This window comes from Medicago sativa, chromosome 4 (assembly GCF_051527215.1).
Source record: "Medicago sativa cultivar Bolivia chromosome 4, Bolivia_mono, whole genome shotgun sequence".
Lineage (NCBI taxonomy): Eukaryota > Viridiplantae > Streptophyta > Magnoliopsida > Fabales > Fabaceae > Medicago > Medicago sativa.
In genome coordinates this window covers 85,938,186-85,951,181 of record NC_140752.1, presented here as the reverse complement: position 1 = coordinate 85,951,181, position 12,996 = coordinate 85,938,186, and the positions used below count along the sequence as shown (strand labels likewise).

At 34.7% G+C, this 12,996-nt stretch overlaps 1 protein-coding gene and 1 pseudogene across 1 annotated transcript; one reads left to right on the top strand and one right to left on the bottom strand.

Moving 5' to 3' along the window:
* Nucleotides 1–3,606: 3,606 nt before the first annotated feature.
* LOC146933093 (secreted RxLR effector protein 161 pseudogene) lies at nucleotides 3,607–4,606 on the top strand (annotated as a pseudogene).
* Nucleotides 4,607–7,454: 2,848 nt separating this feature from the next.
* On the bottom strand, nucleotides 7,455–11,958 carry LOC146933092 (akuammiline synthase 1-like). Its single transcript, XM_085704827.1, has one exon. It carries the CDS (start codon nucleotides 11,871–11,873, stop codon nucleotides 10,512–10,514), a length of 1,362 nt encoding a protein of 453 aa, XP_085560953.1. The 5' UTR covers nucleotides 11,874–11,958; the 3' UTR covers nucleotides 7,455–10,511.
* Between the last annotated feature and the right edge of the window lie 1,038 nt (nucleotides 11,959–12,996).

Genomic DNA, 12,996 nt, shown 5'->3' with positions numbered 1-12,996 from the left:
TGCGTGAGCAGCTATGATGAGGCAGGGGTATTCGTGGGGTGCTTGATTGCACTTGGTTGTGCTTCAGTTGGGTGTAATTGTGTTTAGCATAGTGTATACCTCGGCATCATGTTTTGGTGCTCGTGTAGTTTGATGTTTTTATTTGGATGTAATTCCGTTTGTTTCTGTTAATTATTTGCTTTTAGGACTGCATTATGTGGCTTTTCTTTATGTTTATTTTTATTTTTGTTTCAGTTTTTCAGTCAATTAGTGGTTCCTACATTTTAGGAGCAAGTAGTTGTTATTTGCTGAAGTGTTGGAAACGTGTTGTGTTCAGTTTTTGTTTTTTTAAATTACTTAAGTGTATTGCTTCTGCTGTAATGAAAAACTGAATTCCTATTCCTACTCAACCTGCAACTTCCTTTCTATTCTTCTACGTTTTTCATCTTTCAGTCATAAAACCAACAAATTGGTAGCAGAGCTATCATCTTACGGGACCTGTGAAAATGGAAACTGAAACCAGTTTCTCAGCAGTTGCTCCTCCCATCTTTGATGGTGACAACTATGACCTTTGGGCAGTAAGAATGGAGTCTTACCTGGAGGCTTTGGATCTTTGGGAGGCCGTGGAAGAGGATTATGAAGTTCCTCCGCTGCCAGATAATCCTACCATGGCTCAGTTAAAATATCACAAGGAGAAAAAAACTCGGAAGGCAAAGGCAAAATCGGTTCTTTTTTCTGGTGTTTCACAAACTGTTTTCACCAGAATTATGACCCTCAAAACAGCAAAAGCAATCTGGGACTATTTGAAGGAAGAATATGCGGGGGATGAGAGGATTCGAGGCATGCAAGTGCTGAACTTGATGAGGGAATTTGAATTGCAGAAAATGAAAGAGTCTGAGACAATCAAAGATTACTCTGACAGATTGCTATCCATTGCAAACAAGGTTAGGTTACTTGGCACTCAATTTGCTGATTCCAGAATCGTTGAAAAAATTCTGGTTACAGTGCCCGAGAGATATGAAGCATCAATAACCACCTTGGAGAACACAAAAGATTTGTCTAAGATCACCTTAGCGGCAGTTTTACATGCCTTGCAGGCTCAAGAGCAACGAAGGCTCATGAGGCAAGATCAAGTGGTTGAAGGTGCTTTACCAGCCAAACATCATGCAGGTGGAAGTACCGTAAACAACCAAAGCAAAGATAAGGGGAAAAGGAAAAAATTTCCGCCTTGTGAGCACTGTGGGAAATTGGGACATCCGCCATTCAGATGTTGGAGAAGACCAGATGCAAAATGCAACAAATGCAATCAAGTTGGACATGAAGCAGTGATATGCAAAGGCAAGTCTCAACAAATTGAAGTCGATGCCCAAGTTGTCGAGCAAGATGAAGAAGATCGAATGTTTACAACATCATGTTTTTCAACGAAGAGTGGCTCAGAATGTTGGTTGATTGATAGTGGTTGTACAAACCATATGACATATGACAAAACTCTTTTCAAGGATTTACAGCCTACTAAAGTTTCAAAGGTCAAAATTGGGAATGGTAGTTATATTTCTGCAAAAGGAAAAGGAACCATCCTAATTTCAACAACTTCAGGTATAAAAACAATCTCAGATGTTCTTTATGTACCTGACATAGACCAAAATTTGCTTAGTGTGGGTCAGTTGTTAGAAAAGGGATTTAAAGTAACTTTTGAAAATAAGCATTGTGTTATCTTTGACACTACTGGTCGGGAGATTTTAAAGGTTAAAATGAGGCTTAAAAGCTTCTCATTTGATCCAACTGAGGAGGAGCAAACAGCCTATGTCAGCCATATTAGTTCGACAGAACTTTGGCACAAGCGACTTGGTCATTGTCATATTCAAAGAATGTTGAACATGGAAAAGAAAGATATGACAAGAGGTCTACCGGTACTGTCCAATCATTTGCCAAATTGCAATGCTTGTCAATTTGGTAAACAACACAGATTACCATTTCCCAAAACAACTTGGAGAGCCTCTCAAAAGTTGCAACTCATTCACACCGATGTGGCAGGACCTCAAAGAACACCATCATTACAAGGTAGTCTCTACTTCATTCTATTCATAGATGATTTTACAAGAATGTGCTGGATTTTTTTCTTGAAATTCAAGCATGAAGTGGCTGGAGTATTTGTAAAGTTCAAAAAAATGGTGGAAAATCAAAGCGGTTGCAAGATTCAATTTTTGAAGTCTGATAATGGCAAGGAGTATACATCAACACAATTCAATTTGTTTTGTGAAGAAGCTGGAATTGAACATCAACTCACAACACCATATACGCCACAACAAAATGGAGTTAGTGAAAGGAGAAATAGATATGTAATGGAGATGGCTAGATGTATGTTGCATGAGAAGGAGATGCCTAAACATTTTTGGGCTGAAGCGGCAAACACAGCAGTCTTTCTTCAAAACTGACTTCCTTCAAAGGCTTTGAAAGATAAAACTCCTTTTGAAGCTTGGTATGGGTATAAGCCGTCACTATCCTTTCTTAAAGTGTTTGGTTGTGTTTGTTTTGCACATGTTCCACAGGTTAAGCGTGACAAACTTGACAAGAAAGCAATTCCGGGCATCTTTGTGGGCTATAGTTCAGTTTCAAAAGCCTACAAAGTGTATCATCCTCAAAGTGGAAAGGTGACTGTCTCTAGAGATGTGCATTTTAATGAAGATCAACAATGGGATTGGAAGAATCCGCAAAGAACAATTGGATCTTTCAACAATAATGAAAATGATCATCTTGGAAAGCAAACAACAAAGTTGTGTGAGAATGAATTAGAAGATGATCCTCCCATTAGAGGCACAAGGCTGTTGTCTGACATATATCAAAGGTGCAATGTGGCAATATGCGAACCGGCTTGCTGTGAGGAAGCATTAAAAGATCTAAAGTGGAAAAATGCAATAGAGGAGGAGATATCAATGATTCAAAAAAACAAAACATGGGAACTAGTGGACAGGCCTGAAGATAGAAAAATCATTGGAGTTAAATGGGTTTTTAGAACAAAACTAAATGCAGATTGCTCAATCAATAAATACAAGGCCAGACTTGTAGTTAAAGGGTATGCACAGGTTTTTGGTGTTGATTATTCTGACACTTTTGCACCTGTGTCAAGAATGGATACAATAAGATTAGTGTTGGCGGTTGCTGCTCAAAAGGGGTGGAAAGTATTTCAGTTAGATGTCAAATCAGCCTTTCTAAATGGAGTTTTACAGGAAGAAATATATGTGGAGCAGCCAGAGGGATTTGTGGTGCAAGGTAAAGAAGATAAAGTTTATCTACTCAAAAAAGCCCTTTATGGCTTAAAACAAGCACCAAGAGCTTGGTACAGTAGGATAAATGATCATCTATTGAACATAGGCTTTGAGAAAAGCTTATTTGAGTCCACTCTTTATATGAAGCATAAGGGAACTAGAGTTCTGATAGTTTCTCTCTATGTTGATGATATGTTAGTGACTGGAGATGATACAAGGCTGGTTGAAGAGTTCAAACAAGAAATGATGCAAGCTTTTGAAATGACAGATCTTGGTCTTATGACCTACTTTCTTGGTATTGAAATCAAACAAAATGAAAATGATGTGTTCATTTGCCAAAAAAAATATGCAAACGAAATATTGAAGAAATTTCAGATGGAGGAGTGCAAAGTAGTTAGCACACCAATGAACCAAAAGGAAAAGTTGAGCAAGGAAGATGGTGCTGATAAAATTGATGAAGGATATTATAGGAGCTTGATTGGATGTTTAATGTATCTCACAGCAACAAGGCCAGATATTCTATTTGCTGTAAGTCTTCTCTCTCGATTTATGCATTGTGCTAGTGAAATGCACTTAATAGCAGCAAAAAGAATACTAAGGTATATTAAAGGTACTGTTGATTTTGGCGTCAAATTTGAGAAATGTCAAGAGTTCAAGTTGTATGGATTCTCTGATAGTGATTGGGCTGGATCCATTGATGACATGAAGAGTACTTCAGGGTATTGTTTCAGCCTAGGCTCGGGAATGTTCTCATGGTGCACAAAGAAGCAAGAGATTGTAGCACAATCCACGGCAGAAGCTGAATTCATAGCAGCAACAGCTGCTGCAAATCAAGTTTTGTGGTTAAAAAAGGTTTTATGTGATTTAGATATCCAGCAGAATGATAAGACAGAAATATTTGTTGACAGTCAGGCAGCAATTGCAATTTCAAAGGATCCGGTATGTCATGGGAAGACTAAACATTTCAACATCAAGCTCTATTTCTTAAGAGAGGTGCAGCAAAGTGGAGAAGTCTCTTTGGTTTATTGCAGATCAGAAGAGCAATTGGCAGATTTATTTACAAAACCACTTCCTGTTAGCAAGTTTGAGTTCTTAAGGCAGAAAATCGGAGTTTGCAGATCCTAAAGCAAGGAGGAGTGTTAATTATTTGCTTTTAGGACTGCATTATGTGGCTTTTCTTTATGTTTATTTTTATTTTTGTTTCAGTTTTTCAGTCAATTAGTGGTTCCTACATTTTAGGAGCAAGTAGTTGTTATTTGCTGAAGTGTTGGAAACGTGTTGTGTTCAGTTTTTGTTTTTTTAAATTACTTAAGTGTATTGCTTCTGCTGTAATGAAAAACTGAATTCCTATTCCTACTCAACCTGCAACTTCCTTTCTATTCTTCTACGTTTTTCATCTTTCAGTCATAAAACCAACAGTTTCTTTCCGCGAGTGGGGTGTTTCTTTCATCCTCTCGTTGATGAATAAATTTTGCCGTTTCAAAAAAAAAAAAAAACTCTAGGGAAGAAGATGACGGAAACAATAGACTTTGAAACTGAGCCAAGGTCGTTCATATGTAATAGCAGGTTCGGCTCTCTTTTTAAAATAGACCCCAGTAAAATAAAAATGCATTTTTTTTGTAGCTAAGCTTCATTAAAAAATCAAAATCAGAAGAACTTTTAAACATGAAACAAAATAAAATAAAATTAAGTGAAAGAGATGTGAAATTTACCTAACGGTGACGTCTGGATTGTCACTCCCCCGTCGTGGAAAAGGGAAAAACGAATGGTTTATGCGAAAAAGAAATGATTGTTGTGATTCTTTCAATGAAATAGCTTTCCAAATTGACTGATTAAGTGATTATACAAATTAGGGTGGTTTGATAGCATCAGATTTATGTTCAGAAAGGAGAACTAGAGTTTAGAAAAAAAAAACTCAAACGTGTACTTAAGAAAGAAAAAGAAGTAACATATATTTTTTTTTAATTTAAGTGGAAGGTGGGTATTAGACTTAATTTTTTTTAAGCCCATAGTTTTTTGAGGCTCAGCTTGGTTAAGCACCTTGCACTCCCCCAAAGACGGGCCTGAACTGAACTCCACGAAGATAACGAAGAATACGAAGCACGACTTCCCACTGTACTATAGTGGGAGAAACAACAAACTGACTAACAATATGCAACACATAACAATATCAGGTCTAGTAATAGTAAGGTACACCAAGCTTCCAACTAAAGTACGGTACAAAAAGAGATCTGGAAGAGGAACTCCATCAGAGCAAACAAATTTCAGGTTCAACTCTAGAGGAGTATCTACTGCTTGAGTATCAGAGAGGCGAACTTGCTCAAGAATGTTGGCAATGTACTTGGATTGGGATAAAAGATAACCCTTAGGAGAGGAGCCAAGAGGGACCAAATCCTTCATCTCAAATATTTTTGCTAAATGTAATTTCAACTCATCAGTACTTGTAAATAATCATATCATCAACATACAAGGAGAGTATAATACCATCTTGAGAAGTTGTTTTGACAAATAAAGCAGAAACATGATCACTAGAGTTGAATACAAGTGATATAATCACAATAGGGAATTTCTAAAACCAAGCTAATGGAGCTTGTTTCACACTAAGCCTCTATATGAGCTGGTGTTGTAACATAATGTAACAGAAATTGAATCTCTAGTTTCAGTTCTAATAGTATGGTTTGCTTCTGAATCTACAGATTCAAAAGGTTGATTAAGACCTATCTGCGAACTCTTTCTTATCTTCGGATCAACAATGTCACTTGTTACAATTCTCTTTAGATCACCATTATGACTTGTAGCGTCCATAGAAGTTTTAATGTCTCATCTTTTGAAATGCTTTATTCAAATTCACCTTTATGAGGAAGAATCCTGATATTTCTGCAGAGCAAAATTTTATTATTAGGAACCTGAAAGTTTTCAAACTCAATAAAATTTATAGGTAAAATATTTGTTCACAGTCTAGTTTTATAAGAGGGTCTGCATTAATGTCGATATTTATGTGATGCGTATTGGTTGGGTAGTTTAAGATTGAACCTCTATCAGGATAACACTTCATAGAGAATGTTGATAAGAAACTTACTATCAAATCGACAGACCAAACTACTCTTACTTTCTTTATGGAAGTTTGATCTCCAAATTGACCAGCCATCATTTCAGCCAAGGCATAACATGCCAATCTTCTAAAATTCACACAAACCTGTGACTTATACTCGACTCGCATTCAAAAAAAAAAAAAAAAGAATTTGAACTAGAGAGAGTTTTGTCATTAGTCAAAGTAAATAAAGTAAGTGTTCAATTATTGGTGAGGAATATTACAAGTTTTTTTTAAGTAAAAGTTTATTTAATATTAGCTAAAGAACAAGATGTGCTAGCTGTAGCTGTGCAGTACAAAATATCTGGCCAGATCACCAAACTCAACCACTTACAACTGATAAGAATTTGAATTGCTGCTGATGATTATTGCAGAACCAATATCATCACTACAATTTACTATGGAGACATAATATTTTAGGCTAAAAAACCAGAGGTAAAAAATTCATGACATAGCTAGTTATTGCAATTTTTTCATTCACAAGATAAACACTAATCATTACTGAATCCACAAATGCAATACCCTTAATGTAGATATAACAATAGTAAATTAACTAAAACGAACAGATTACAAGTACAAAAGAGAAAGAAAAATGATTAAAATGTAACAACTTTAGTAGACAAGTCACTTTCAACACTTATTGAGAATCTTTAATCCAAATCATGTTGGAACTTGTGTTGGGGGTCTGCTGCAATAACTTGACCAAGAAGATGATGAAGATGAATACGATGAAGTGTGCACATAAATTCCAAAGATTGTTGTATATCTTGATTGTTGGGAAGAGGCTGCTGCACTTGAAACCTGAAAAGTTTAATAGTTATGCATGTAAACTCAAAGCGTATGGGGTTGCCATACTAACCTTTAGGTTCGATTCGCCCCCACCAATAACTGTATATTGGATGCAATAAGGAATGACCGGTGAATCCCCTTCAGGATACTATGAGTTCCTTGACGTGTATTGCACAACCACACCAAGCGTATCTCCTAACAGTATTTTACAGATTTATGGTTCTAGCAATTCACTCATGCATTAGAGAATTGATAGATGATTTAGAGTAAGAGAATGATGGAGAATTATTTTGTTAATGCAACAAAATTTTGGTTTCTGTTTTCTGTCCAAAATTGTGTGTTTTTGTTCTTTCTCTTGTGTCCAACTAATGCCCAAATGTCAAGCATTTATAGTGCATTATATGACTCTTCACATGAGAGAAGACACCCCTTTGACTTGAATCAATGTTATGATTCATTAAGCACCCCTATGCCAAAGGTTATGATCATATACACTTGAATCAATGTTATGGTTCATTAAGCACCCTTTTTGCCAAATGTTATAACCATATACACTTGAATCAATGTCATGGTTCATTATCTATCAATAAATAATAATGTTCCAATGTATATGAATGATTCCCATGAAGAGTTACAACTTTTGGTTCTAAAGTGATTCCATTATTTTGGAAATCACCAACAATCCCCCACCATTTTCAAAATACTAAATCACATAAATCCGGAAATTCCATGCCTTCAGATAATGGTATCTCGCGATTTGAACCATTACTTAGTAAGTTAAGTTTTCGCTCATTCCTAAATAGTATGGTAGGCAAGCTTTGAACCAACTATTCATTAGAACAAGTGTGCATAACTTACACATAGAATCTCGGTACCATTGATAAAGAGACTTGTAAGATGACACATTAAGAAGGCCTTGTGTCATATATCCCTTTTCATGAGAATTTAAGAGTCAAACCCTTGAACACTGTGAAGCGGCCAAACTTCATTCTCACATAGGTAGACTATATCGGGAATGCCCCATAAGTATACATTCCAGCAAATATATGCTATATGTCCATTAAGAGGAAAACCTCATCCTACCCTTTTTCTTCTTATGGTCCAAGTACTTTTGCCCCTTGGAATGTATCTATTGTCAAGTACTTCAATCACTCTAATAGTGTACTTTCACCATTGAACCCAAGACTTGATGCTACTCAAGTGTGGGTTGAGTTTCCACCATTGGTGATCAATTAGATTTGAGTTTGTACCACATCCCTAATAATGTCTTCAATGTATTCAACATCATTTCCAAAGACATCATTCCTTGTCAATCATTTCGTCAAATAATTGCAAGATTTTCTTTTAACTTTTATAAACTTTGAATATTCAATTCTTCACATAGATTTTGTATTCTCATAGCTATGTCTATGGATCAACTTATATACTCTTGATAGTATTCACCAACTATCATCAAACCATGACACTTTTGTCAATTGAGTATATTGTAATAATACACAAACTTTTATGTCATTACACCTTTGCTATAAAAATATTTAACATGCATTTCAATTCCAACTTCAACTTTTCTTTTATATCTAGCCAAGATATATCATACATTGAATGCATTAAACATACATAGCAAAATAAAACTTGATCATAAAAGAATGTCATAACCAAACTTCATAAAATGGGATTAAACATGCAAGTTATATACTCCACATAAAATTAAATATAACACAAACATTTTGATTTTAGTTATCATATAACTAATACATATATCATAAATTCATTGTGTTAAATTCAAGTTTATGTTTAAATATGTTCAATACTAAATTTCAATAAATAATGACATAGAAGAATAAACAATGAACCAAAATCATTAATATTTTCTATGACTTTCTTCCATGAACATATATCAACTTACAATAATTCAAAACATACCCAAATTATTTTAATATCATGATAAACAAGAAATTAACCATTACTTTTCATATTATCATGTACATATAATATCAACACAATATTAATGATAATAATTTCTTACACAAAGTAAATAATATCATTAAAGCAACCACTTGATATTTTGACAATTTATCTACACTACTTTCATAAATAAAACAGTGTTTAAACATTCTTAACATATTACTATACTCATCAAAATTCATATACTTGAACAATTTCTAAATCATGTATATATATGTCACCACATGTTAAATCTAACATATTCATATTTACTTATATACTATACACATGCATTTAGAACACTAAATATTTCATAATAGATAATCACTTATATGCACATTATCTCATGTTCAAATTCACATCAAACAGATTTCAAACGATAAATTTCATACATATCAAAATTTATCATGCATATATTATCTACAACCATATGTAAATTTAACATAAACACATCACATATGAAATATTTATCCATAAATTTCCACAACATATGTTCATAAAAGGAATTTGTTTACCGTTCACCGTAGTCATGGATGAAAATGTAAACTTTCTTCTCTCCCAAAAATTGCAGCCTTTAATCACAAGTAAATCATAAATCGAACCTAAAGATTGTTGGAACTTGTGTTGGGGGTCTGCTGCAATAACTTGACCAAGAAGATGATGAAGATGAATACGATGAAGTGTGCACATAAATTCCAAAGATTGTTGTATATCTTGATTGTTGGGAAGAGGCTGCTGCACTTGAAACCTGAAAAGTTTAATAGTTATGCATGTAAACTCAAAGCGTATGGGGTTGCCATACTAACCTTTAGGTTCGATTCGCCCCCACCAATAACTGTATATTGGATGCAATAAGGAATGACCGGTGAATCCCCTTCAGGATACTATGAGTTCCTTGACGTGTATTGCACAACCACACCAAGCGTATCTCCTAACAGTATTTTACAGATTTATGGTTCTAGCAATTCACTCATGCATTAGAGAATTGATAGATGATTTAGAGTAAGAGAATGATGGAGAATTATTTTGTTAATGCAACAAAATTTTGGTTTCTGTTTTCTGTCCAAAATTGTGTGTTTTTGTTCTTTCTCTTGTGTCCAACTAATGCCCAAATGCCAAGCATTTATAGTGCATTATATGACTCTTCACATGAGAGAAGACACCCCTTTGACTTGAATCAATGCTATGATTCATTAAGCACCCCTATGCCAAAGGTTATGATCATATACACTTGAATCAATGTTATGGTTCATTAAGCACCCTTTTTGCCAAATGTTATAACCATATACACTTGAATCAATGTCATGGTTCATTATCTATCAATAAATAATAATGTTCCAATGTATATGAATGATTCCCATGAAGAGTTACAACTTTTGGTTCTAAAGTGATTCCATTATTTTGGAAATCACCAACAAATCATATACATAGATCCAAATCTGCTAAGAAGGAATTGAGAGAGCTTGTGAAGAGAACACATAGTCATCATGGCCAACATTGCTTGGATTCAGAGAGGCACGTTGAAGAAGCTCAACCTCATGTTCAAACTTAGTCATATAATTGTCTTCCATGTTCACAATCGCTTCAATCCCTTCGCCATCTTTTGTATCCATCAGAAATATTATATTCCTTGAAGAACAACCAAATGTGGTGACCCATGTTGGATTTCCCCACCCAAAATTTGTTTCATACATCGGAAACCTACACCAGCTACTAAAAGTAAACAAATTTTCATTTTCAGGATGAGGCTCGGTAACTTGTTTCAAGCACTCAGATATTAATGACAAATTTTCATTCTCTTTCGCTCCAAATGTTTCCGGAATAAAGTCACCAAACTGAGATAACCCTTCTTTTATTTTCGATACCAACTCATGTAATTCCATTTCCTTCTTATCTGCAACCATAGACGAGAACCAAACAATGTTCCCTACACACTTTTCAGACAATGCAGGAATCATTCTTTTGTGAAGATCCACACCCATGCTAAACGTTGTCGTCTGGAAGTTTAATCCCATTAATGAAACCGCACGCTTATAAATCCATGCAGTTACCGCTTGTACACGTGATGGAGGTGAATACATAGAAGTTGCCATTGCCTTAAGGGACTTGATCATTGAGGGTTGAAACACAAACCTTTTACACACCACATTGTTTTTTCTTGTTAACACAAGTTCTGGGAAAATAGTTAAATCCCTTTGTGGAAAAACCGAAGCTCCTCCATCAAGTAAAGGAAAGGATAATGATATTGATAGTAACCCTTTATCTTCTTCTTCTTCTTGTAATTTTTGGTTGATGATGGACCAATCATTCATGAAGTTGAAAATGGTTGCAGCATCACAAATCTTGTGACTCATGCAAATACTTATCGCCATTCCTCCACATTCAAAACAGTTGATTTGAATAGCTATCAAAGTATCACTCCAATCCATGTCTTTCCATTGCAATTCGTCGGGAAACAAAGGGTTCAATATTTTATCAGTGGGATTTTTGAGAATCTCTGAAAGTTTGTTTTTGATCTTTGCAACCAAAAATGACACACCTTGATCATTACATTCAATGGTAATTTTATCTTTTAATCTTCCAGCAAAAGGGTAGTATTTAGATAAAAGTTGAGATAAAGATTTTCGGAGTAGTGATATTTTGGAATTTCGGTGACTACCCTCATTTGGATTGTAAAAGAAAATTACTGGCACATATAAACGAAAAAAAATGTTATCAATGAAAGAAAGTGGATAAATTCTGAGGTGAGAAGGAGTTGGTGAAGATGGTTTAATGGTTTCTATAGAAAGTAATTCAATTTCCATGGTATTTGATTGACTCAACAACTGATATATGCTTTGATTAATATTCTCACTGGTACAGTTTATGCTCACTGGTATGTTGATTGAATGGATTGCCATAAACATAGCATAAAGTGTTTATATAGTGTATGAATTATGAACATTATTATAAGATCAATACTAGTTTTGAAGTATGAATACGCGTATATCACATCACTCACCTTTCACCAACGTGTTAGTATTACTTTAGAGAGGAAAAAGAAAACGTTTTCATTTGATAAAACAAATATATAGTAGTAATATAGGAGTAGATGGATGGATATAATTAATCTAGAAAATAATCAATCACGTTGGTATCTGCTTGGTGACATTCAGCTCTTGTGTGCGTTATTGAGACTTGTTAGATTCATTTATTTATTGATAATGTTATTAGATTTATTTATTATACAATGATTTTAAAACATGCATATAATATTAGATAAGACCAGTCAAAAAGAAGAAGCTTGCATATTATATATAATTCTTGACCAAAAAAAAAAAAAAAAAAAGAGTATTATAGTATGTAATAATTAATTGTCACATTGGGGATATATAATTTCCCTCGCCCCCACATGAGCTTACAAATCCATACCCTATTCAAAGTATACAATCTGTACCGTCCATTTTCTCAAGCAATCAACTAATTTAAAGGAAAAAACTCTCTCAAAAAACATGTTGATTTGAGTGACAGTTAGGATCTCAGATAGCAAATGATTGTGAATTCAATCTCATTCTTTTAAGCAAACATCAAATGAGAAATTGTTCCTAACTATAACATGATACGAGACTCATTAGACGATCCAAAATAATATAAACATATGAGACTCATTAGAAGATCCACGATCAATAACATGATGCCAAAACACAAGGAAATGATAAAAATACAACATCGGCACTGGAGAATGAAATACGGGCCCTTGCTCTTTGTTTGTGAGTGTAGGCCGCCAGACCGTGGGCGTTGGGCTACCTAGATCTAACAAGTGTGGGTGTAGGCCCGCAATGCTGTACAACCATACGGGCACTAGGTGCATTCTGGGCAGTCTAAAACTTGTGTTTTGTGCGGTTTTCTCATGTTTTTCGGTTCGAATTATTCATCCATTATGATGTG